The 25,659-nt window shown below is 36.6% G+C and overlaps 1 protein-coding gene across 5 annotated transcripts; it reads right to left on the bottom strand.

The window, feature by feature from the left end:
- Positions 1-529: 529 nt before the first annotated feature.
- LOC110809370 (hydroxyproline-rich glycoprotein family protein) lies at positions 530-12,594 on the bottom strand. 5 transcript variants are annotated; one of them, XM_088211153.1, is made up of 7 exons: positions 12,132-12,594; positions 11,690-11,864; positions 9,851-10,193; positions 3,607-3,763; positions 3,188-3,458; positions 1,315-1,433; positions 530-1,158 (listed from the first exon to the last, which is right to left on the bottom strand). In XM_088211153.1, exons 1-6 carry the CDS (start codon positions 12,211-12,213, stop codon positions 1,322-1,324), a joined length of 1,140 nt encoding a protein of 379 aa, XP_088067279.1. In that variant the 5' UTR covers positions 12,214-12,594; the 3' UTR covers positions 530-1,158; positions 1,315-1,321. The 5 variants fall into 5 exon arrangements, with proteins under 5 accessions (XP_088067279.1, XP_088067280.1, XP_088067278.1 ...); XM_088211154.1 differs by having other exon boundaries at positions 530-1,034; XM_088211152.1 differs by having other exon boundaries at positions 530-853; positions 12,132-12,593.
- Between the last annotated feature and the right edge of the window lie 13,065 nt (positions 12,595-25,659).

Below are 25,659 nucleotides of genomic sequence, written 5' to 3'. Positions count from 1 at the left end.
AATATATATTTATATATTATTTCTGGGAGTTGTTATTTTGAATTGGTTTTAAAACAATCTGTGGAGTTACAATGAAGTTAAGTCAAATTTGTTTTTAAGTTCAAATCAAAATAAAGGTTACTATTAATTAAAAGTCAATATTTTACACTCACTTTACGTTTTAATTTATTTAAAAGTATAAAAAATTAAATTTTTAGCAAGAAATTAGCTTCTAATAGCCTTATCAGTTTTTTTTTTTTTTTTTCAAAAAAAAATTATTTTTTTATTATTTAAAAAAACACATACAAATAATTTATATCAGACACTTGCATAAAATGATTTAGCTCATAAACTCATACCACCAAGCAATTTATAGTTTATTTATAACAGTTATTTAACTTATATATTAACTCCTATAACACAAACTATATCTCATAATCATCTACCTTACATCAAAAGCTATACTTCTAATTTCACTTCTGTTTATTTAGTTTTAAGCAGTAGACACAATGTCTAATCAAATAGGCATTTAGAAATTCATAGCACAAGGAGCCAAAAAGATATGAACCCTTAATCATTAACCAAAAACAGCTTTGACATTCTACCTTGCAAGCACTTCTCAAGATAAAACTTTAAAAGCTAGACAGCTTTCCCCTCAACTGCAATTCTATATTATAAACCTTCTAAAGGCTACCTGTTTGATTAGTTAAAACAGTACAAGCATCGCTCCTTTAGCCCTTTCCCTACAAATCCACCAATATCGTAACATCGGCCTCGCCAGTGGGCCTTTGCCATTCTTCAATTCTTTGTATAATTCCTCGCTCAGTGTCTTCTCTCAAGATGCTCAGTTGATGTTCGTCTCCTCCCCCACAATCTTCCCAACAAAAGAAAAATTTAGCCTTGCAATGGAATTGTAGGTGGTCTATCTTTACATCAACTCAATTTTGCTAGATAGGTGCATCCGTGTCTTTGTAACAAAATTTTATGAAGGATTTCCATCATTAAAAACAGCAGTTTGGATGCCCAAGTACATAAATCTCTACTTCAACCAAATCCTAGGCATTTCCACAGAAAAGTTTAGTATCCCAACGTTCCAAGTTCAATCCATCAAAAAGATTGAACTATTGACTACGGCCATGTCAACCAAATGGCCAAAAAGCATTAGAGAATCCATACTCCCTATAGCAGGAATATTGGAAAAGGAAAAGTTTAATCCATACTGGATAACATATTACCATAAAATATAGAATAGCAACGTAAGAAAGCTTGATATCTCACATTAACTCAAAGTAGTATTGCAGTTTTTTAAATATTAAATTCTGTCACCAAGCATACCAGATATTTACAGTCTTCTCCAGAACCCAACAAGTCCATCTGCAAATGACTTGAGGCTACTCCATATAGTTGATTTCTTCGAAAATTCAGCCTCATCATTTTGCCTTTTTGAAATTTCACTGGAGATGAAAACATTGGTTATCATCTTAATATTCGCATATTAACACAAAAGCCCCCATGATGTTAGAACCCTTGGATCAGATTAAATGTTCAAGGCAGAAAATATATGAAAGTCAATTGTCACATAAAAATGTTAACAGCATGATAAATAAAAATATTTTCCAGCTTTTATTTCCTAATTTATAAAAATAGGTGTAGTAATTAAAAATGAAAATAACGCTTAGAAAATTATAGTCAAATTAGATTAAATCTCTTTTTCAGAAAGAATCATATAAATGTGTATTCGACTACCAAATTCTATCTTCATTCAATTTCTGGATGTTAGTTATTTGATATAGAGAAAAGCAACATAACTTCAATTTCACCAAAAGATCTCTTGAAGGCTCACACAGATCTAACTAAAGAAAATTCGGTATCAACCTAAGGAACTGGTCCTCGTCTTCTACAACTGCTACCTTCAGAAGTTCCATTTTTGACGAAAACCGTAAGTCACAAGGTTTAGCAGAGTTCAATGGATGTGCTCATTCCCCCAAACAAATGGAATTACTTATTTGTTCATCAATTACTTCATTGATTTTACTCACCATAGCTCACTTAGTTCAAAAGTGAGAGCATGATTTGAACTAATCACCTGAATAACTCAAAACAGATCTCGTTTAGCTTACCAGAACTAAATCAGCACTGAGTCTTACAACATTCTGGCACGCCATGAACTTCATTACAATTTGGCCAACAAATATTTTCCCAGCTTTAATAGAAATATAGGTTATGGAAAAGGATTAGTAGAGATCGGGGTGGTGCAGCAGCTCTTGAGAATTTTGGTGGTGCAGCAGCTCCTGAGAATTTTTTAGGGTTGGGAATGGCCTTTAAGTAAGCTTCTGGAAGGATTATTGGTGCAGTAATAGGCACTTGAAAGCATAATTAGAGACATATTTCAATCTCGCAGGAGATAAGGAAGCTTGGGGAGCAATATTCTTGAGCTGAATCATTCTGGAAACCCTACTTGAGACATCCATTTACCTCGTCATCTACATCATCGGAAGATTGATGATTTCGATTCTCTGCAAGATGTTTGCAAATAAGAACGACAAACTGGTATGTTCCCTTTCAAGGGTTGTGTTCCTAACTGAAGTCCTTCTACCAAAACATTTTATCCCAAAATCAAGTTGCTTTCTAGTTGCCTTGGAAGTAAAAATTGAAAAAGGAAAAGTTGTCCATGGATGGCCTTAGTTTGCCTAGGAAGCCACATGGGACAGAATTGTACCATGAACAATTTGATGGAAAGGAAAGAATTGTGGTCAGTTGCTGTCCTATATATCTTCTTGAGAACGTTCACATAATTGTTCGCAATGTGGAAGATCATATTAGGGCTTGGATGGTCTCCGAGTCTAAAATTCTATGAAGAAGCATCTCAGCCATTCCTCTGGCTATTATTGGATTGATTTCAAAGACATAAAATAAAAATAAGTTTTAGGGAATTTGCTATCTTTTTGGTAAAACTAGAGATAATTGGTTTCAGATTTAGAGTATTATGTTTGCAGGTCAGCTATTCTTGATGAAGAAAATTTTCGAGAACCTACTTTATTTTAACTTTCTTGATAAAAAAATGTTTTTTGAGTAGTGCTCCTTCGGCGCCTTGTCTATAGTATTCTTCTTTTCCTCTCAAACAAAAAGAATTATCATATAAACAAGATTAAGGCAAATTGTTGAACCAGTTTCAAAATGAGCACATCTATTAAAGAATCAAACCCACCTTGTATATCTTTCAGAATCTGAGGATCGTTGACATTTCTCAGCTTCATTTTCTACACTGTTGGAATCCTCTTTGTCGTTAAGTACAGTTTGCTTTATCATGAAATTTCTTGGGGGGCTACTTCCCAATTTCAGGGACTCTGGTGGACGCTCAACTTTCTGATTTCGACCATCAGATTGCAGCAAGCATTTCAATACAGCTTGCTCTTTTTTCTGGTGATTTGTAGTCGCGGAATATGAATAGCAAACTTCCTCAGCTTCTCCTTTAGGTTCTGGTTCAGCACAATTGAGGAAGCATCAGCAATTTCTTGATATTCTCCTTTTAGGAGATGACTAATGGTCACAACAACCTTTGAAAGACAATCCTAAGTTTCCATATTTTTATCCTCTATTATTTCAAGACACTGATTAGAGTCTTACCTATTCCTTTTTTATTTGGATGATATGCTGCAACAGTATCAGAAAGATCACTGCAAGGATCATTTACATCCTCAAGTTTACGATAGACAGGATGGGAATTTTCTATATGATCACGTTTTAGAAGATTAGTTTCTGGTTGAACAATATCAGAATGGCCCTGCAAGCAAGTAGACAAGTTTCTTTTTAGAATAATAGTATCAACAAGCACCAAGTGAGTGTCACCCCATGTCATGAAAGAGAAAACACATTACGTGAGAGAATTACCAAACATATAAAAAGCACATATAAAGTTATAATGAAGTAACACTTGCATGAAGGATAAAAACTAAAAGTAAAAGATAACCACAGTAATTTATCAAGGGCAATCAACCATAAGATGGACATTTTCTTTTTCAATAAAGGAAAAATGTTAGAAAAGACAATGTATCCTCAAGATGGAAAGAACAAAGCACCTCAAGTAAAACAACATGCAGAAAATAACAAGGAAAATGACATCAAGAAAAAATCTGAACCTAAACCCTTTTCAAAGTAGATGAAGGCATCCCCTAAACTTTGAGCCTTTACCCAAAGAGAAGCAAAGAAAAAAAAAACACTCTATCCCACAATATAAGTAGTGGTTGAAATCCTTTCTTGAAAATTCTAACATTATGATCCAACTACAAACCATACCCCAACAAAAAAGGAACCCTTCAATGGCAACTTATGTTCCTTTTCATTTTTTCTGGAACCACATGAAGTGGTAGAAATAAAGATATCCAACTTAAGGGGGCACACCTAAATTTTCCGTAATATGAGCAAACTGGTATATAAGCTGTGGAGTATAGTTTATGGGATGCTTGGTGTTAATTGGGTGAAAGCAAGTTCCATGAGGGAAGAGTTGTGGTTTGGAAGGGCATTTTTTGGTCACAGGAAGACACTAGAGATCATTCCGCTTACTATTTTTTGGATGGTGTGGAATGAAACGAATAGAAGGGCTTTTTGATGGGGTTGAAAATGTAGATGGTTTTGATATTATTAAGAATAGATGGTTCCAGGCCCTCAGATTTTTGTTAAGGGGTCATCCTCTATATTCTAGGGAGGATTTAGAAAACTTTTTTTATACTTTAATTGACTTGTAAATTTTGTACATAGGCGATACCTTATTGGTGCTTATATCAATATACACTTTCACATTTTTTATTTTAAAAAATGTGTATATTGGAGAGGAGGTAGGGATAGGGAGCTATTATGAATCACATTGGGGATACTCATAGGCTAGGACAACTCCATTGAGTGATTGATGGAGATTTAAATATAGTGTTATTTGCTCGAAAGAGGTCTTGGGATTCTTTCTCTAGGGTGTGCTTAAAGGAAAGTAGGGGGCTATTGAATAAGCTTAGTCTTATTGATCTTCCACTGACACCGGACAGATGGACTTAGTTCAACTCCAAGGAAAAGCCTAATTTTTCCAGAATTCACCATTTAATATGTACACCCTATTTTTTCATTGGCAGGTTCCAAGCTCGCTGCAAAAGTTACTGATGGACTTTATTTCTAATCATTTCCCCTATGCCTAGTGGGGGTAGCACTAGAAGGCATTGTTCATTCAGATTTATAAAAAAGAGGTTGAGGAGTCCTGGTTTTACGAGTTAGTTAAAAAATTGAGGGAATGTATAGGATACGGGACTTATTTAAAAAAATATATATAGGATATGGGACTACATTGCTAAGTGGCTTCTAAACAAAGCAACGGGCCAGTAAAAGACACAGATGCTAGGAGGGATTGGCTTATGTAAACTATTGATTGTTCGAATAATCTGAAAGAGGATCTGGATTATCTCAGATTGACAAGGAAAGGTGGGATTGTGCCAGGGGAGAGTTCGGTTAGTTTTTTTTTTTTTTTTTAAATATAAAGTGTGAGTTTGGTAAGTTAATTATGGAGGAGATTGTTAGGAAGCAAAATCTAGAGCTAATGCAAATTGTTGATTGTCTGGATAATTTGGAAAGGGATCTGAATTATTTCAGGTTGACAAGGAGAATGTTGTGGAGATCTCACCTAATATGATAGAGATGCTCTCCTTTCTATCAAATGTATTTTTCTCTATTTCCAGGTCATGTCGGGCTTAAAGATGAACTTGGCCAAATTGGATTTGTGGCCTTCGGGAGGTACCGGAGGTGAATAATTTCTAGCATTTGGGATGCCAAGTGGCCTCTATTCTATTGAAGTATCTTAGTCTTCCTCAAGAAGCTAAATTCAAAGATGGATCTTCGTGTGATCCAGTGGTGGATCTTCGTGTGATCCAGTGGTGGATCTTCGTGTGATCCAGTGGTGACTAAATTTGAAGGAGATTTGCAACATGGAAAAGGGACTACTTATAGAAAAGCAACAAGGCTTATGCTCATCACCTCAAAACTATCTTTGTTCTATAGACATCACAAACACGGTGGCTTCTAAACTCAATCCAGGATATGCTGCCAAAACAGTTCACTCTCATCACAGCCAGCTGGAAAGAAGTAACAAAACCAAAAGAGAAATTTGGTAGGCTCTCTACAAACAAGCAACGAAAGCAATGTTTTTCAGCTTTTCAAAGTGAGATCTTTAACTAGTCATTAAAAAGAATGTACCACAAGAAGCCACATAAACCACCAGAATGAAACTATCATGGAAAATACTTCTGAAATCTATAAATGAAGCATGTGAAATTCTGTCTCAGAAAGGTTCTGTTAGTTCTTAGTTGTGAATCATTTTATGATCTGCAGTCTCTGGAAACCCTAGTTTATTTTCTAAATTACAGCTGACTGAAAGTTGATAGCTATAGAGCCATGATTTCTGGTTTCTGGAAAGATACTATTATTCAGGGAACCGCCAGCTACGGACTTGCCACTAAACTCTTCCGCCTGAAAAATGAAAGAAAAAAAATGGACCAAGGAGGTTGGGCTTAAGGAGGAAGAACATGTCACTGACCTATTGAGTGAGCTGGCTAAATTTGATCTTATTGAAACCGAGAGTGGTTTGGACTCGGAAGGTAAAGAAAAGAGGAACAAATTGAGACTTAAAGTGGCTGACCGAATGCATTGGTAAGCTATCTCATTGAAACAGAAAGCCAGAGAAAAATGGCTCAAAGAGGGTGATAAAAATTCAAAATATTTCCATTGCCTCGCCAATCATAGAAGAAGAACCAATTATGTGGAAGATATTCTGGTAGATGGGGATTCTATCACAGGGAATGAGAACATGAGAGAAGCAGCAAGAAAGCGCTTCCAGCTACTATACAAAGAAGAATTTCATAACAGACCAAAGCTAGATAATTTATGCTTCAACAAGATTGGGGAAGCTGATAGGGTACTCTTGGAATCTGAATTCACTGAACATGGAATATTTGCGTGTCTAAAAGATTGCAATGGTGACAAAGCGCCTGGACTCGACGGCTTCAACATGAAATTCTTCCAAAGCTTTTGGCAAGAGGTAAAAAAGGACGTTCTTGGCTTTTTCAATGATTTTCATAAGCATGGTTCCTTTGTAAAATCAATAAACTCCATTTTTATTGTACTAATCCCCAAAAATGAAGGGGTCAGGTGCTTTAATGATTTCAGACCAATTAGTCTGATCGGATCTATCTACCAACTACTTGCAAAAGTACAGGTCAAAAGATTCTCAAAATTACTCAAATCTATTATCTGTGACTATCAGCACGCTTTTTTAGAAGGAAGGCAGATTACAGATGCAATAATGATAACAAATGAGGTTGTTGGCGATCTGCCTCGCAATAAGAAAAAAGGGATTCTGTGCAATTAAGCTGGGACTTCATTGATTACATGCTAGAAAAATCTGGTTTCTGGATTAAATGGAGGAGATGGATCAGAATGTGCATTACTACAACTAATTTCGCTGTGATGATTAATGGCGGTCCCTCCTCGTGCTTCACTGCATCAAGAGGCTTGAGACAAGGTGACCTCCTCTCTCAATTGCTCTTCATCCTAGTTATGCAAGTTTTGAATAAATTACTTGAGCAGACAAGAACATCAAGACTCATTAAAGGCATAACTGTGGGGAAGAAAACAACATGGAAATAACATACTTGTTCTTTGCTGATGATACATTACTCTTTTGCCAACCTGAAGTCAGCAACCTCGTTAATCTGAGGTGTACGTTCCTCTCCTTCCAAGTTGTCTCCGGCTTGCGTATAAACATGAGAAAATCGGAATTGGTTGGTATAGGTTTAAGTAATGAAACAGATTTCCTTGCAAGTGTGATGAACTGTAAAGTTTCTCATCTCCCTATCAAATATCTTGATGTTCCCCTTGGTGCAAATCATAAGGATGGAGCATGTTGGGACCCGATTGTTGATCTATTTGAAAAAAAGACTTGCAAGTTGGAAAAGAAACTTTCTTTCCAAGGGTGGAAGATTAACTTTGATTAAAAACACTCTTTCCAATCTTCCAACTTATTTTCTCTCTGTTCTCACCATCCCAACCAAAGTGGCTAAAAGACTTGAGAAGATTCAATATAGATTTCTTTGGGGCAGTGAAGAAAATAAGAGGAAATTTGTTATGTTCCCTGATTAAAGATCGAGTCACCGAGCAGTTAATAACAAAATCGTCTTCTAATAAAGGATTAACAACCTTATTCTTATTGCGAGAGCAACCTATTTTGTGAAAAGAACTTACAACTCATCAAAGGGAACTGCTACCTTAGATCTCATTAGAGAGAACTCAAATCTCGTAGTTTAAAATAATATTCTGACCTATTTTTATTAATATCAAGCATATCCCTTTACATAGAAGTTGCAATTATTATTTAGAAATGTTAATTTAATTTGAAATCTAAATCTAATTAGAAATACTCTACTAAAATATTAGAAATTCTACACTATTTAGAGATCAAGTACTAATGAAAAATATATATATTATTAAGGAATCTAATACTAATTAGAATTCTAACTATTTAGAAATCTTAATACTAATTAGCATTTCATATTTAATTGAACGTCAATTTTTTATTCTTGTTGTGCCTTCCATATTTGCATCCGCAACAAAATTCCATCTTTTAAAATGGGATGATGTGAAGCAATCCCAAAAATGTGGGGTTCTTGGTCTAAGATCCCTAACCACAATGAACAAAGCTCTCCATGGTAAATGGATATGGAGATTCTGAAACGAAGGCAATAATTTGTGGAAAAAAATTATAGATTGTGAGTGGAATTTAAATGATAGACAAAAGGAACATAGCAGGACACATAACACCTACGGCAAAAGTCTTTGGAGGGCCATCACAAACATCAATGACTGTTTCTTTGACTGTGCGGTCTGGTCTGCAGGAAGAGGCAGCAAATTTTTTTTCTGGACTGACCATTGGTGCGGCCCAGCCAAGCTCCAGAACTGATTCCCCCTAATTTATGCAATTTCCAAAAACAAAAACATGCTGGTTGAAAGAGCTTTTGATGTTGAAAATGGCAGAGGATGGAATATTGCAGTTAACAGGAACTTACAAGACTAGGAGTTAGAAAAATATGAAAATCTGTTATCTTTATTGGCCGAGTTTCAAGGCACCAATAAAGAGGATAACTCCGCTGGTCTTTTGGCAGCAATGGCAACTTCTTGGTCAAATCATTTTATTACCATTTGACAGGCCAAAATGAGGTGAGGAATTCAGATTTTCCGGAAAAATGATTTGGAAGACCAGCATGCCCCCTCACATTTCCTTTTTCGCTTGGGAGGCAACAAGAGAACGGATCCTTACCATTGCCAATCTTATGAAAAGAGGTATCATATTAACCAATAGATGCTTCCTTTGCAAAGAAAATGCAGAATCATGTAGACATCTTCTCCTCCACTGTCCTTTCACCCAAAACTTATGGACTATGGTCATAGGACTCCTTGGAATCAAATGGGTTACTGCTGGTTTTATAAAGAATGAATTGAAGGCCTCGGAATTTTTATGCAAAGGAAATAAGAAACTTCGACTTATCCCTCTTACCATCCTTTGGATCCTCTGGAAAGAAAGAAATAAATGTGTTTTTGAAGGCAAAGAGGATAGCTTTCGCAACATCAAGAACAAATGCTTTCACTTTTTTGGGTCCATCATTCTAGGACATAACCTTACCAGCCTTGATGATTTGGTTTTATTGTAGATATGCTCATTGACTTGTAAATATTTTGTAAATGGGCAGAACCCCCTTGGTGCCTACATTTAATACAACTTTCTCTCGTTTATCTCAACAACAAAATTACAGCTGACTGAACAATCAATACTATAGATACTTACTGCAATTGGGCACTTCGCAACCCCTTCAGACAAAGTTTTTTCAGCCCAAGTGACAGTTTGCAGCTCTCCATCTGCATATAGATGTTCGTCACGAGTACTAATGGTTTCCACATTATCGATAGCTTCTGAGTGGCCATTATTTCGAGTTCCTGCTTTAGGCAATGACTCATTCTCTTGAATTAGCTCTTTTCCCATTGAATATTCATTCTCAATGTTTGAGGGAGATGCCTTAGATTGGGATTCTAGTTCTTGAAGAATGTTTCTAACAACATAGTAACTACCACCAACTTGTTTATGAGTTGCAGATGAAGTTGGAAACTTTCCTTCATTAGCTCTCCTGTACCTACAAAAAGTTCATGAAACCACATCCATTCAAACCTTACTATTTACAAATAAATATTTATTTGAATAATAAATTCACATCAGCTCTTCATTGTCACTAAAAATATACAAATGATAACACTATTCTTAATCGACTTCAATACAAAGAAACTAGAAAATTATAACCTAAACAACTTGAGAATGAAGAAAGAAGTCCACAATAAATTTTATGATTCTAAGAATGAAAACACTTTCAAGAGAAAAGGTCACTTTAAATGATTAGTTCTTGCAACTAAAATTACTAATATAGTTTGATCATTGTTTCAGTCAACTCTACATGCATAATATCCTCATAGCATATATGATACTTTGGCAACTTAATAATAAACAAACTTTCCTGATCATTTAAATTCTCGTCCCTGCTATTGAGAAGATTAAACTTAAATATGAGCAAGCATACAATGTAAAACTAAGTCATTCAAGAAGTAAAATTGTAAAAGATTAAAGTTATTCAGGAGAGAATGCTACGTTCGGAAATAGGTTATTCAAGATAAAGTTTAAACGCTCATCTTATTTGGGATAGGATGCTAAGTCTGGCCACTGTATGCGCAAAGGTTCGTTTTTGGGAATTGCCTTTATCTACGCTGCAGAGGAATGGGAAGCTGTCTTATTATCCATTCTGCAAAGGAATTGGGGAAGCTGTCTTATGTCAAGATAAGCGACACATAAATTTCCGAACTTGTTTTATTTCTTGCTTTTTTTTCTCATTTTTGGAGAGGATACCTCATCCTTGTTATCTATAATCACTTTCCTCTTAATATGATCTCTGCCCCATTCAATAGAGAACAAAACGGAGAAGTCAAAGTGTTTATTTGAATTGAGGTAATAAACAAAAATACAAAGAATCCAAGCCAAACTACACTACTAAATCAATTAGCAACAATAAGACCTCAAAGCCTTCAATTGCTTTCCCATAGGTGATCAAGGCAATACTAAAACCACTTGGATACTCCAATAAAAGAACATGACATATCAGATGGAGGATTATTAATGTTATGCTAGTGAATTTGTGTGAGAGTTGGGGGGGGCATAATAGCGTACCAAAGAAGTAACAATAATAAAATTACTAGAAATACAATAACATACTTCAATAGTTTCGTATGTAAAAGAGTCATGATTCCTGATCTATTTAGAAAATTTTTAAACTTAATGTATTCTGTATTACAAACCTTTTGCACTCCAATTTTTCATCTCTTCCATGTGTTAAGAAAAGAAAAGGCTAACTTTTCATCTCTTAAGAAGTGATTCTTCCACTCATGGATTTTCTTTCTGGGAAAAGTCACAACCACAAAATTATTTTTTTTTAAAAAAAGTCACGACAAAAATTTTAATGGCCATCAAATTCATTTTGCTCCTAGAAAACAACAGGAGGAATGTCGGAAATAATTATTCGGGGAAATAAACGGCCTGTGAATTTCTATAGCTATTAGAAGAGGCGAGAAAAAAAAATATATGTACTTGTTCACGAAGGACTCCACCATAGTTCGCCGTTCATCTTTTGAAACTCTTCTGCGAACATTCTGGGATTTTGGCCTTTCAGACGGAAGAGAAGCAGCATATGACCTTCCACGCCATTGAATATCAGACCCGCAGACAGCATTTCTAACCTCTCTATATACTGTCAAGCAAGAATCTCAAAAAAAGATAATAAATCAAAGATGGAGATAACTAGTACCCTTCAATTTATCATAAAATGAAATTCCCGAGGTCAGCAGGGTACCACAAAATGAAACCCGACCCAGAGAGGAGCATCAAGTCTAATTGAAAAAGTTTCATAAGCTGCTTCATAGAGCAAAGAGATGGCACATGCATGTCTAAACAAAAACCAGTTTAAACAATGGATACGAAATGAGAAGCGAAGAAGAATGGAAGTAGACCACGATCGTCTAAAGAGACTTACTACTTGTATTGGTAGAGAGTGAGGATCGAGTAGCAGAGCACTTCGAGCAAACAGTGAATCCTCCTTTCAGAATTGGCATCATATATGGACGTGCATCTCTGGAATCATTACTTTGTTTCTACTTCCGATGGAGGAGAATCTACCGGAATGGATGATTTCCAAGGTAAGGTTGATGACAGAAAGACAACGAGGGTTTGTTAGGGTTCTAGAATTGTTAGAGAACAGATTCCCGGTCTCCGGCGAGGTTTTTGCTTTTCGGATCCGGAGGAGTTTTATGTACTTTCACTTTTTGGGGCATTTAAGCAAAATCCACCGAGCATAAACAAAAATTATTTCAAAAATTGACCACCTATTTTCATCTTTTTTATAAAAAAAAACCTCTCTTTTGGGTCAAGAACACTTCCTCATACACCAAGAATAACATAGAGAGATAGATTACCGATACAAAGAAATAAATTAACGAAAGAGAAATATTGAGAGAGATATGGAAGAAGAAATACTTGTTATTATTCATGCATGCATCTTACATATATTCTCATGTATTTATCTAAACTTGATACTTATTGTTCAATTATTTTGATAGTTTGTTATTAGGGTTTATATATAGTTTGAATTACAATAATCACATTTAAATTCTCCTCTCTCTTTAACCACAATTCTTAGTCTTACATATATGAAAACTCTTCTTTAAGATGTTCATGTTGTATAAAGTTTTACTAAAAAATAATATACTATTTTAATAATTTTGCCTATGTAACTAGAGTTTCTTCTATTTTTGAAAAGAAATTCACTAAATGGATGTTGAATTGAATAGTCTTTTTAAATGGTATTTTGGAAGAAAAAAATTTATATGGCACTAAGTGAGGGTTGTTTCATTCATGATTAAGAAAATAAAGTCCGCAAACTTCTTAAATTTTTATATGATTTGAAATCAGTAAAGAGAGAATGACATAAGAAATTTTTAGCACAATTTTTTTATTAAAATGGATAAATATGTGTATATAAAACTTGTTAATAGTGATTGTGTGATCATACGCTTATATATAGATAATATGCTTATTTGTAGTACTAGTCTTAATATAATATATAAAACAAATTGTTTGCTTTTTTCTAAATTCTATATGAAATACATGGGTGCAATAAATATAATTTTTGTGTTAAAATCACTGCATCAATAAGATTAATGAAATATCTAAGAGGTACCATGAACTATGATATTCTATATACTAGATTTTTTATTATATTAAAAAGATACAATGATAATAATTAGATTTCATATTTAGATGAGATAAAATCCACTAATAGTTACATATTCAACATTGGTCATAGTGCCATCACTTAAAAATCAACCAAACAAACTATTACTGTTAAATCCATAATGGAGTCAAAGTTTATTGCTTTAGGGATGGCTAGTGATGAGGTCGAATGGTTAAGAAACTTCTTACAAAATATTCTACTGAACATAAAACGAACATTTTTTTGTGTTTATGGTCTATAACTGTTGAGTGACAATAGTTATTGCAAAGAATAAGACTTTTAATTGTAAGAAAGAGAAATTTATTTGAAAGATAATGTGATTAAATAATTGTTAAAGACTTAAATTATAATTATTAGTTACAAAAAGTTAGAAGTAAATTTAGGAAGAAAATCACTAAATAAAACATCAAATGGAATGAGATTACAACCAGTTTGAGATATCAATGATGATAATAGCCCAACATATGATATTAACAATCCTATGAATTAGGTTTATATATGTAATAATAACTCATTAGTTAATTTATTAAAGCACTATTAATTAGTCTTTTTCCTATAATGTGAATAATGCAAAACCATGATGAATATAAGGATGAACTAAACCATTAATCAAGTTTCATGACCTTTATAGAATGAGTTTAACTAGTGTGGAATAGGAACCCTCTGATGGAAATTGTGGCAAACTCTCTAGAGCACCTCATTAATAACCAAGTGCATGCATGGCCTATTAGTGCACAATCACGATAAACAACAAAACTTATAGAGTTATAATGCAATTTATGAAAAATTTAGCTTACAATAAGGATTTTTGGTTCATAGAAGTTAAAATTTTTACTAATTATTCAACAAATTATAGATTATTTATTTAGGTCCGTTTTATTCTTTAAGAAACATCAAATTTAATATATTATATTCAATTGAGAAAATCCAACATAAGAAGGCTATCCTTTTAAAATATGCGAGGGTTATCGAAAAAAAAAAGATTATTTCATAAAGACAAATCAAATTCACTTTAAAACAGTCATTACCTGTTTTATTGTCACTATTTTATAATTTAACCATTATTGGACTAACTATTACTAGTTGTTAATAAATTGCTATTATTGTTAATAACTATTTGATATTTTTGTATAAATAAGTCATTATGTAACCGCTCTGGAAATTTAAAAGAAAATACATATAATAATTTGAATGTGGAAGCGAAATAAAGGTTAAGATTAACATTCCTTACACGATAACTTAAAAGTACTAAACAAACATCACGGAATAAATTCTTTGAAAAAAATATGCTACATGGAAAAATAAAGGAAACTATAAAATATCTAGTATATACTCGCAGTCTTCTTGCGGATCAGGCTCGGGAACCAGGTCCTCTTGATATGAAATGGTTAAATAAGAAGTGAGCTACACTAACCCAGTAAGAACATCACACTATGTCACCGACACAGAAGTAAAGATTGGTAGAAAACAAAAAACAACCAATTGAGCACTAAATTTAAATAAATTCATTTATCATAAATAAAATCATTTACAGTTCATTTATCATTGTGGAATTTATGAAAACAACCTATAAAGACAATAACATCATGCAGATCATAACTTCATGCACAATCAATAACATAAAATATATCATAAATTCATATTCATTGACAATAACTAATCATCACCGTTCTTCATTTTACCAGTCTACTAGTATCCATGGGATGCATAGGGGTGTCTCCGCTACACGTGAACCTTTTTCCTTAACAATCTTAATTCCAGGGCCGTCCTCATACCCTGTCCGGTATGAGCGTCAAGACATTAAATCTCAATACTCCGTCCGGTATGAGACAACGTTCATTGTATGATTCCCTATGAACCTGTTATGTCCACCAACTCCCATGATATCTAGTGAGGCTGTCAACTTATATGTTTATTAGATCACATCCCTTTCCTGTTTATCCTTAATCTCCGTTATCAAATTAAACACAATCACATAAATAATGAACATGCATCCGGTAATACAATCATATCTTAAATTCTAAAATCACACAGTAGTCCAGTAGGACAGTAATACATGCATTTAAAACTCTAAACCAGATATCATCATGCATTTAAATTGTAAAATAAATCAACAAGAATCAATAGAGAACAATGTCCGATTTCGAGATCCATTAGCAATTCATAATTAATTATGCATATTTATCTAACTTGTACAAAAAATCGTATTATTATTTATCCAAACTTCACATCTATGATAGGAAATAGGGTGAGGGGTCCTTACCTGATTTGATGCCAAAAACTAAATGATTATTGCGCCTATGGGCGGTCCCTGGGTTCCCTAAATTTTTTTTCGGGAATTGAAACGCGCTTATGGTACCTACAAATGTCCCAAAAAAATCTAAAATCAGTCCTAGGGCCTACTCGGCCAATTTCAGAAATCTGACACGGCGGCTCCGCCGTGCTCTGGCGATGGCGCTTCCGCTCACGGCGGTGACTCGCCTCGGGTTGGTTATTTTAAGTCATTTTCGGCAGAATTCAACCAAATTTGCATTGGTTCCTGCGAGAAAACACACTTAGGGCCCTCGGTGGGCCCAAAAAAAATGTATAAAAGCGAAATTCACCAGTAGTGGAGCTCTCCGGTACGGCACCTCCTCTGGATCACATTGCGGTTAGGTATTTTGCTTCGGTCAACTTATAGAGAAGGAAACGATGATCACAACGGTGGAAAAATTACATTGAACAAGAATCGGGAAGGGCTTCATCGGAGGTGTTTTTCGAAACACCCTGTGGCGGCGGTATTTTTCGGCCAATTGGCCGGTTCTTTCACTCCGATTTGGCCATGAGTGGGTTTAAAATTGAATTTTGTGCAAGAGGAAATTTTTTTACCTCATTTGGCAGTCAAAAATTACTCCGGTGCTGCGACAGTCGACTCCCCGGCGGCTGGGTTGTCTTATTCGGCGAGGGGCTCTGGCGGCTAGAGTTAGGGTTTGGGTGCATATACGGTTATTTATACCCATCCGCTTTTGATCTGGGCCGTCCATCGCTTTTAATCTGGATCGTCCGATCACGATTAAATAGGAAGTGAATATGGACCGTTCATTGTGATTTAATCTGGGTCTTCCGTGCGCAATGCAATCTGGGCCATCCACACACGTTTTGAATCTGGACTGTCCGTGCGTGCGGGAACAGATCTCAGTCGTTCGATCGCGCGTATGCAGATCGCCCACGTGGTTTCCCCCGCATCAGCGGCTCTGCCACTTGGCGCGTCCTGGTTGGTCGAGGCTTCTGACCAAGCATCTAACGTGGCGTAATTTTTTTAAATTATATTTTGACCATCAGTTTTCGATTTTTCTATTAAAAATACCTCCATAACCCAAATTTTCACCCATTTTTTCCAAAATTATTTTCAATTAAATCCTTAACTAATTTTTCACCCTTTTTTTTATTATTATTATTATTATTATTTCATTAAATCAAATTAAATAAAATAAAATAAATTTAATTTAATTAATAAATAATTATATTAAAAAAAAATTAAACAGCTATAATCTTCCCATGCTGCATTAGAACACAACTCAGGCCTAGATAAGAGGCATCACTATAAACTGTACATCCCTCCGATCCACTCGGTAAAGCCAGCACGGGTGTAGTGGTCAGCCGCTTCTTTAATTTTAGAAAACTTCTTTCGCAGTCCTCATTCCACTCAAGCTTGGCATTCTTCTTTGTGAGTCGGGTTAGGGGAGTTGTTAGGCTAGAGAATCATTCGATGAACTTGCGGTAATAACTTGCCATTTCCAGGAAGCTACAGATTTCCTTAACTGATGTCAACTTCTCCCAGCTAAGTACCGTTTCAACCTTTTCGGGATTCACTGATACTCATTCCTTCGATATGATGTGTCCTAGGAAGACGGTATACTCAAGCGAGAATCCACACTTACTCAACTTTGCATATAGCTTCTTTTTTCAAAGGACCTGCAAAACTTGGACTAGATGGTGAGGATGTTCTTCTCTGCTTTTTGAGTAGACCAAGATGTCATCGATGAACACGATAACAAATTGATCCAAGAATTCTATGAAGACCCTGTTTATCAGGTCCATAAAGATGGGCGGGGCATTGGTTAGCCTAATGGTATGACCAGAACTCATAGTGTCCGTACTTGGTTCGAAAGGTCGTCTTGGGGATGTCTTCTGTTCTTATTTTCACCTGATGGTAACCTGATCGCAGGTCTATTTTGGAGAAGACTTGCGCACCCTGCAGCTGATCGAAGAGGTCATCAATTATGGGAATGAGATATTTGTTCTTGATTGTGACCTTGTTCAATCCTCTGTAATCAATATACAGTCTCAACGTTCCATCTCTCTTCCTGGCAAAAGTGACTCCGGCACCCAAGTGGGACACACTGTGTCTAATAAAATCACTGTCTTACAATTCAGTGATATGTTTTCTCAGCTCTTCCATCTCAACACGGCTCATACGGTAAGGAGTAACCGAAATAGGCTGGGTGTCTGGCTATAGGTTTATAGTGAACTCGACTTCCCTGTCTACTGGTAGTCCGGGTAGTTCGTTCGGAAACACGTCTGGAAAGTCTCAGACTACCAGAATCTCTTGAATATTATTCTCTTTCTTGGACTTGCCTAATTAAAGAAAATAGCAAGATTAAAGTACTTGATAAATAAGAAAACTTGCCATCAAGGAATAAGTACTAAATGATTTTATTAATTTGTAAATGACTCCTCATTAGGAGGATTAAATATAACCTTCTTGCTAAAACAATCTATGGTGGCATGATACGCCACTAGCCAATTCATCCCTAAAATTACATCAAAATTCCCCGTGTCTAATCCTATTAGGTCCACACTCGGTTTCCTATTTGCTATCTCAACAACACAAGCCCTGTAAACAACTTCTTCCAATAGTGTTTCACCCCCAGCAGTAGACACAAATAACATTGAATCAAGTTTATCAGGTAATACATTAAATTTGGATGCAAAAACATATGAAAGAAATGAATGCGATGCACTAGTGTCAAATAAAACATGAGCAATATGGTTACAGATAGTGTACATACCCTGTACCACGTCCGGGTCGGCATCGGCATCCTGCTGTGTGAGGTTGTAAACCCGCCCTGAATAGGAGGTCTTCCTTGATTCTGGTTCCTCGGGCACTCTTTCGTATAGTGCTGGGCACTACCACATATGCGACAGGTGTTATTGAGGCGATAACATAGTCGGTCCCCTTGATTCCTACAGCAGTGCTGACAGATCTTACCACATGCTGCCCTTGGAGCCTGAAGGGGAGCCTGGATCACCAGTCTGGGCCTCCTATTTTGTTGGACATGCGCAGTAGGTGCTGGTCTGCGGGGTGGAGCTGAGGGTCTGTGACTCCCTGCTGACTGAGAAAGGGTGTTGAAACTCCTCTCCACAATCTGTGCCTTTGTCAGAACGGCTGAGTATGTCTTGAGCTCTAGTACAAATAAGTGTTGCTTGATCTCTGGGCAGAGGCCCCACTGGAACCTCTTAGCCTTCATGCCCTCATCCATCAATGTCTCATAGGAGTATCAGCCCAGCTCTAGGAACTTACGAGCATATTCCGACACCGTCATGTTTTTATAAATTAGCTGGACAAACTCCATCTCCTTTAAATGTCGGATGTGCTCGGGGAGGTACTCCACATGAAAGGCTGCTAAGAACTGTTCCTAAGTGACTGGTGTAGGCAGGGTGGTCTGCTTGAGCTCCCACCAACGATCTACTTCCCCCATCTATATGTAGGAAACAAGGGTAACCCTCTGCTCGGGAATCACTCTAAGGTCTTGAAAGCCTTCTCTGTCTCTATCAATCAGTACTGGGCATCTTCGAAAGAGGATTCTCCTGCAAAAGTGGAAGGGTTCAGTCTCCTGTACCTCTCTACGTAACTCGGGTCAATCAAGGAAAGAGTTGGGTCCCGTGGAAGGGGGATTGGGCCAGGCTGAAGATAGACTAGGGGGCCACTGTGGTGGCACCTGCTAATATAGTGAGGGCACTAGATTATACTGTGACGGTGCCGGGTAATATTGTGGCTGGGGCACCAGATTATACTGCGGTAGTAGTGACGGGTGGTATTGTGGAGGAGCAGGCTCGTGCCAAGGTGGCTCGAGATCCTCTCGCTGCAGCGGTGGCCCAACCTGTGGTAGTGGGGGAGGGTCAGGTAACTCCCTTCTCTCCTCTCGACCTTGCTGGGCAGCAATGATCCTTTCTAGCATCTCAAATATTCTGTCTACATCTTCCCGAAGCGAATCATCCCGGGCTGCTTGGTTTAGTGGGGGTCTTCCTCTCATCATCTCTCTGCACCTGCATTTCACAAGGAAGGGTTGAGTAATGATTCATCGGTTGGTATTTCTCTAAGTATTATTCTGTAAGGGACGAGTCCGAGGAACGCAGCTCTGATACCAACTGTAACGGCCATGGAAATTAAAAGGAAATGTATATAAAAATTCTAAGTGCGGAAGTGAAATAAAATGGATTATGGTTAACATCCCTTACACAATAACCAAAACGTATTAAAGATATGAAAGAATAAGCTAATTAAAGGAAATACTAGAAATGAATGCTATAAGGAAAACTATAAAATCTTTAGGCTTCTACTCGCCGTCTTCCTGCAGAACGGTCTCGGGAACCAAGTCCTCTTGATCTGAAATGGGTAAGTAAGGAATGAGCTGTACTATCTCAGTAAAGACGTCACACTATCTCACTGTCACAAAAGTAAAGACTGGTAGAAAACAAAAACAACCAATGGAGCACAATTTGTAACAAATTTATTTATCAATAATAATACCCTTTACTGTCCACTTATCTCGGTGAGATTCATGAAAATAACTTATGAAAATAATAACATTATCATTAAATCATACGCACTCTGTAACATAACACGTGTCATACTTTTATATTTCAATCATCAATCAACAAATTTTCTCTTTTATCAGCCTACCAGTATCCATGGAGATCCATAGGGGTCCCCACTACACGTGAACCATTCACCTTAACAACTTAATTCCAGGGTCGTCCCCATACCCCGTCTGGTATAGATGCCAAAACAATAAACCTCAATACCCCATCTGGTATGAGGGTGAAGCGGCCCGTCCCCATATCCCGTCCGGTATGAGCGTCAAAACATTTAAGGTCTCCATACCCCGTCCAGTATGAGACAACGTTCCCGGTAGGGTTCTCTATGGACCCGGTTCGTCCACCATCTTCCAAGATATTTAGTGAGGCTGTCAACTTACCTAATTATCAATTCGATCCCATTCCTATTTATCCTTAGTCTTCGTTACTCATTCAAACATAACTATTTAAGCAAGCAACGTGCATACACAAGGCAAACATATATTAAATTCACAAAACCAAGCAGTAGTGAAGCAAACAGTGATTCATGTATTTAAAATCATAAAATAAATAAGCCACATACCGTAACACATTTAAAACTGTAAAATAAATAAAACAGGAACTGACCAAAAAATATATCGGATTCGGGCTCCATTAGCAACCTAAATTGATTATACATATCTATTAATTCATAAAATACCATTTTATCATTTATTAAACTTTAATTCCGTAATAGGATATAGGGTGAGAGATTCTTACTTGATTTAAGTCTAAAACCGATTTTTCACTACGCCTATGGGCAGTCCCTAAATTCCCTAAATTTCTCTCCGGGAACTGAAACACACTTTTGGTACCTACACATGTCCCCAAATAACTCAAAATCAGACCCAGGGCCTATTCGGCCAATTTCAAAATTCCGGCACGGTGGCTCCGCCGTGCTCCGGCGACGGCGTCGCCGCCTGTGGGGCGACCCGCCACGGGTTGGTTGTTTACGCGTAAGGCCCTCGGTGGGCCGAAAAAATACAAAAAAATCGAGATTTACCAGCAACGAAGCTCTCTGGTGCGGCAGCTCCTCCGGCGCGAGTTGCGATTTGGTGTTTTGCTCCTGTCAACCTGTAGAGAAAGGAACGGCGGTCACAATGGTGGAAAAATTACTTTGAACAGGAATTGGGAAGGGTCTCATCGGAGACAAAAACTGAGTAAACCCACGATAGCGCTGTTGGACTTTGGCGGCATTTTTCAGCCAATTGGTTGGTGGTTTGGCTCCGATTTAGCCACAGGTGGGTTTAGAATCAAAATCTGAGCAAAAGAAATTTTTTTTACCTCGTTTGGAGGCTCGATAGTGATCCGATGCGATGGTGGGTGGCGGCGGTCGATTCCCCTGGTGGCTGAACGGTCTTCTCCGGCAAGGGCTCTGGCGGCTAAGGTTTGGGTTTAGGTATGGATGAGATTATTTATAGCCTTCCGCTTTTAATCTGAGCCGTCTGTCGTGATTTAATCTGAAACGTCCGATCGTGATTAAATTAAAAATAAATATTGGCCGTCCATCACGATGTGATCTGGGCCGTCCGCACGCGTTTTTTATCTGGGTTGTCCGTGCGCGCGGGGACGGATCTCAGCTGTCCGATCGCGCGCACGCGGATTGCCCGCGTGACTCCGTTCCGCGTGGCCTCCCGCATTAGCGTCTCTGCCACGCGGCGTGTCCTGGTTGCCTGGGACTGCTGACGGAGCTGCTGATATGACACAATTTTTTTGAGTTGCGTTTTGACCCCCAATTTTCAATTTTCTTTTCAAAAATACTCCCAGAATCCGAATTTTCACCCATTTTTCTCAAAATTATTTTCAATTAAGTCTCAAAAATAAATTTACCCATTTGTATCATTATTATTATTTTTATTTCTATTTAATTAAATTAAACTAAATTAAAACCATATATTATTACATAAATAATCATTTAATTCATATAAAATTTACAAAAAAATTAAAATAAAACAAAATAATATTCATAAAAATGATAATAAATTTGGGGTGTTAGAACTCTCTCTCCCTTAAGGAAATTTTGTTCCCAAAAATTGCCTCTTACTCTTGATCGAACAAATAAGGATACTGGGCTTTAAAGTCTGATTCTAGCTCCCAGGTAGCATCCCTTGGCGTGTGATTCTGCCACACGACCTTTACAAATGATATTTTTCGGTTATGGAGTATTCTGCTCTTTCGGTCCGTGATACCAACTGGTACTTCCTCATAAGATAAGTTCTCTTGAAGTGGAAGCGGTTCATGAGCCAAGACATGAGAGGGGTCCGGGTTGTACTTACGTAACATGGATACATGGAACACATTGTGGACCTTGAAGAGCTCTGGAGGCAGTGCTAGTTTGTAGGCGGAAGTATCAATCCTGTCTAAAACTTCAAATGGTCCAATAAATCGGGGGTTCAGTTTTCCCCTCCTGTCGAACCTACTAATTCTCTTGAAATGAATGACCTTAAGGAATACCCGGTTGCCTTTCTCAAACGTTAAATCTCTCATCCGGGTGTCCGCATAACTCTTCTGCCTGCTTTGAGCCGTCTGAATGTTCTTTCTGATTTTAACTATTTTAGACGTGGTCTCCTCCACAAACTCCGGGACGAACAATTTTCTATCGCTCACTTCTTCCCAACAAATCAGCGATCTGCATGGGCGCCCATATAACGCCTCATACGGAGTCATGCCAATACTTGCTTGGTAGCTGTTGTTGTAGGCGAATTCTATCAGGGGTAGATGGTCGTCCCAATGGCTCCCAGAGTCAATGATGCAAGCTCGAAGCATATCCTCAAGTGTACGGATTGTCCTTTATAATTGTCTATCAGTCTGAGGATGGAAGGTAGTATTGAGAGACAGCTTTGTCCCCATGGCTTGCTGAAAACTACTCCAAAATCGACAAGTGAACCTGGGGTCCCTGTCGGATACTACTGTCACTGGAACTCCATGTAATCTGACTATTTCCTGGATATACATTCTTGCCAACTTGTCCAAGGGATCGATCATCCTGATGACTAAGAAGTGGGAAGACTTGGTAAGCCGGTCAACAATGACGCAGATGTCGTTATGTCCTGAACGTGCCTTGGGTAATCTCGTTACGAAGTGCATGGTGATACGTTTCCACTTCCACTATGGGATCGGTAAAGGCTAAAGTAACCCACCTGGGCGCTGATGCTCTGCCTTGACCTGCTGACATACCAAGCATTTAGATACAAAGTCAGCTATGTCCCTCTTCATGCTATTCTACCAAAACCAGGGTCGCATGCTTTGGTATATTTTGGTGCTTCCGGGATGCATGACAAACTTCGAGCTATGGGACTCTGTCATGATGTCTCTCTTTAACTCACTGTCGTCTGAGACACACACCCTATTCTGGAACTGGAGTAACCCATCGGCAGAGACTCGAAATTTTAAGCTCACTCCATGTTCTGCATCAATCTTGCAGGCTACTAGGGTGGGGTCAACTGATTGAGCTTCCCTTATTCTCTGGATTAACTCGGGCTGGACGGTCAGACGACCCAAACATGTGACTCTCTTCAGGTCTTGAAGTCGAACTTGTGGCGGCGGCGCCGAGCTTCAGCAGCGTTTTTCGACCAATTGGCCGGTTCTTTCACTCCGATTTGGCCATGCGTGGGTTTAAAATTGAATTTCATGCAAGAGGGGAAATTTTTACCTCGTTTGGCAGTCGAAAATTACTCTGGTGCTGCGGCGGTCGACTCCCCAGCAGTTGGGTTGTCTTCTTCGGCGAGGGGCTCTAGCGGCTAGGGTTAGGGTTTGGGTGTGGATACGGTTATTTATACCTATCAGCTTTTGATATAGACCGTCCATCGCTTTTAATTTGGATCGTCCGATCGCGATTAAATAGGAAGTGAATCTGGACCGTTCATCGCAATTTAATCTGGGCCGTGCGTGCGTGCGGGAACGGATCTCAGCCGTTTGATCGCGCGCACGCGGATCGTCCACGTGGTTCCCCCCGCGTGGCCTCCCGCGTCAGCGCCTCTGCCACCTGGCGTGTCCTGGTTGGTCGAGGCTTTTGACCAGGCATCTAAAGTGGCGTAATTTTTTTAAATTACGTTTTGATCATCGGTTTCTGATTTTTTTTCAAAAATACTTCAATAACTTAAATTTTCACCACTTTTTCCCAAAATTATTTTCAATTAAATCCTTAATTAATTTTTCACCCTTTTTATTATTATTATTTTCATTAAATCAAAGTAAAATAAATTCAATTCAATTAATAAATAATTATATTAAAAAATAAAAATAAATGTTGAGTGTTACATATTATCCCAAATATAATGATATATCCAAATAGTCTTAAGAATATATACGTCTCTACTTAATTTTACAATATATTTTACTACTATATGTCTTATAGTTACTTGCTATAAGAACTTGTTGAATTCTAAAAGATATATTTCTATTATTTAATTATATGATTATTTTAAAAAATAATATCTACATGCTTCAAGTTACACATATTTTCTTAATTTTTAAAATCATATTCTTTATGTATTTTAACGTTATTTTATAGATTTCATATGTATCATAGTTAGAGCAATACATAAGTGTAAGTATATTAAAGAAATGAAATTTATTGCACAAATAAGCTTACATTTTAAAAGTAGGAATAATAAAGATTGAGTTTCAGAGTTACCAACACCTCAAATATGATGAAGGGTGTTGCTCTAAAATCTATTATAAAGTATATATTATGCATAAAATATAAGTTTTATAATTAAATAAAAAATAATATAAATATTATCCTATTTGAACAAAAATTATATAAAAATAAAAAAAATTTCTAATAAAAAATAAAAAAATATCATGACTTAATTTTAAAGGAAAGTTCTACAAAATAAATAAGATATAAGAAAAAATATGTGATTAAAAATTTATATAATGTATATTTGTAGATCTTGTGACCAACTAAAATAACATATAGAAATAGAATTATACTCATATTTTATTTTTGATTTAAAATATTTAAATTGATAACTATTCAATCTTATTAAATAATTATCACAGTAAAAAAATAATTATTATCTAAACCATCATATTAGTTATATTTTAATATATTTAAAAATTATTTTCTATTAAAAATAATATATTTTATATTGAGTATAAAATTATTTAAAAAATAAGGAATTTGCTAATTTCTGATTTTACTTGTATACATATACACTTTATTAGATTATAAAATCACAAATTACAATTAATTAACAGTGGAAATTACCATCTCCAAATATTTTAATATTTTTAACTTATTGTTATTTTATTATTTATTTATAACATATGGTTTTTTTGGATAATAAAACAATGCAGCCGAATTGGGTATATGGGTCGGGTCAATTGAGGTCATCGGGTAATTTTGTTATAAAAGAATTTCTAACATTTTATTATTATTTTTGTT

The sequence above is a fragment of the Carica papaya genome, chromosome 9 (assembly GCF_054855325.1).
Source record: "Carica papaya isolate Zhongbai chromosome 9, ASM5485532v1, whole genome shotgun sequence".
Taxonomy (NCBI): Eukaryota; Viridiplantae; Streptophyta; class Magnoliopsida; order Brassicales; family Caricaceae; genus Carica; species Carica papaya.
The sequence above is the reverse complement of the archived record's forward strand: the minus strand, read 5'-3'. Positions and strand labels throughout refer to the sequence as shown.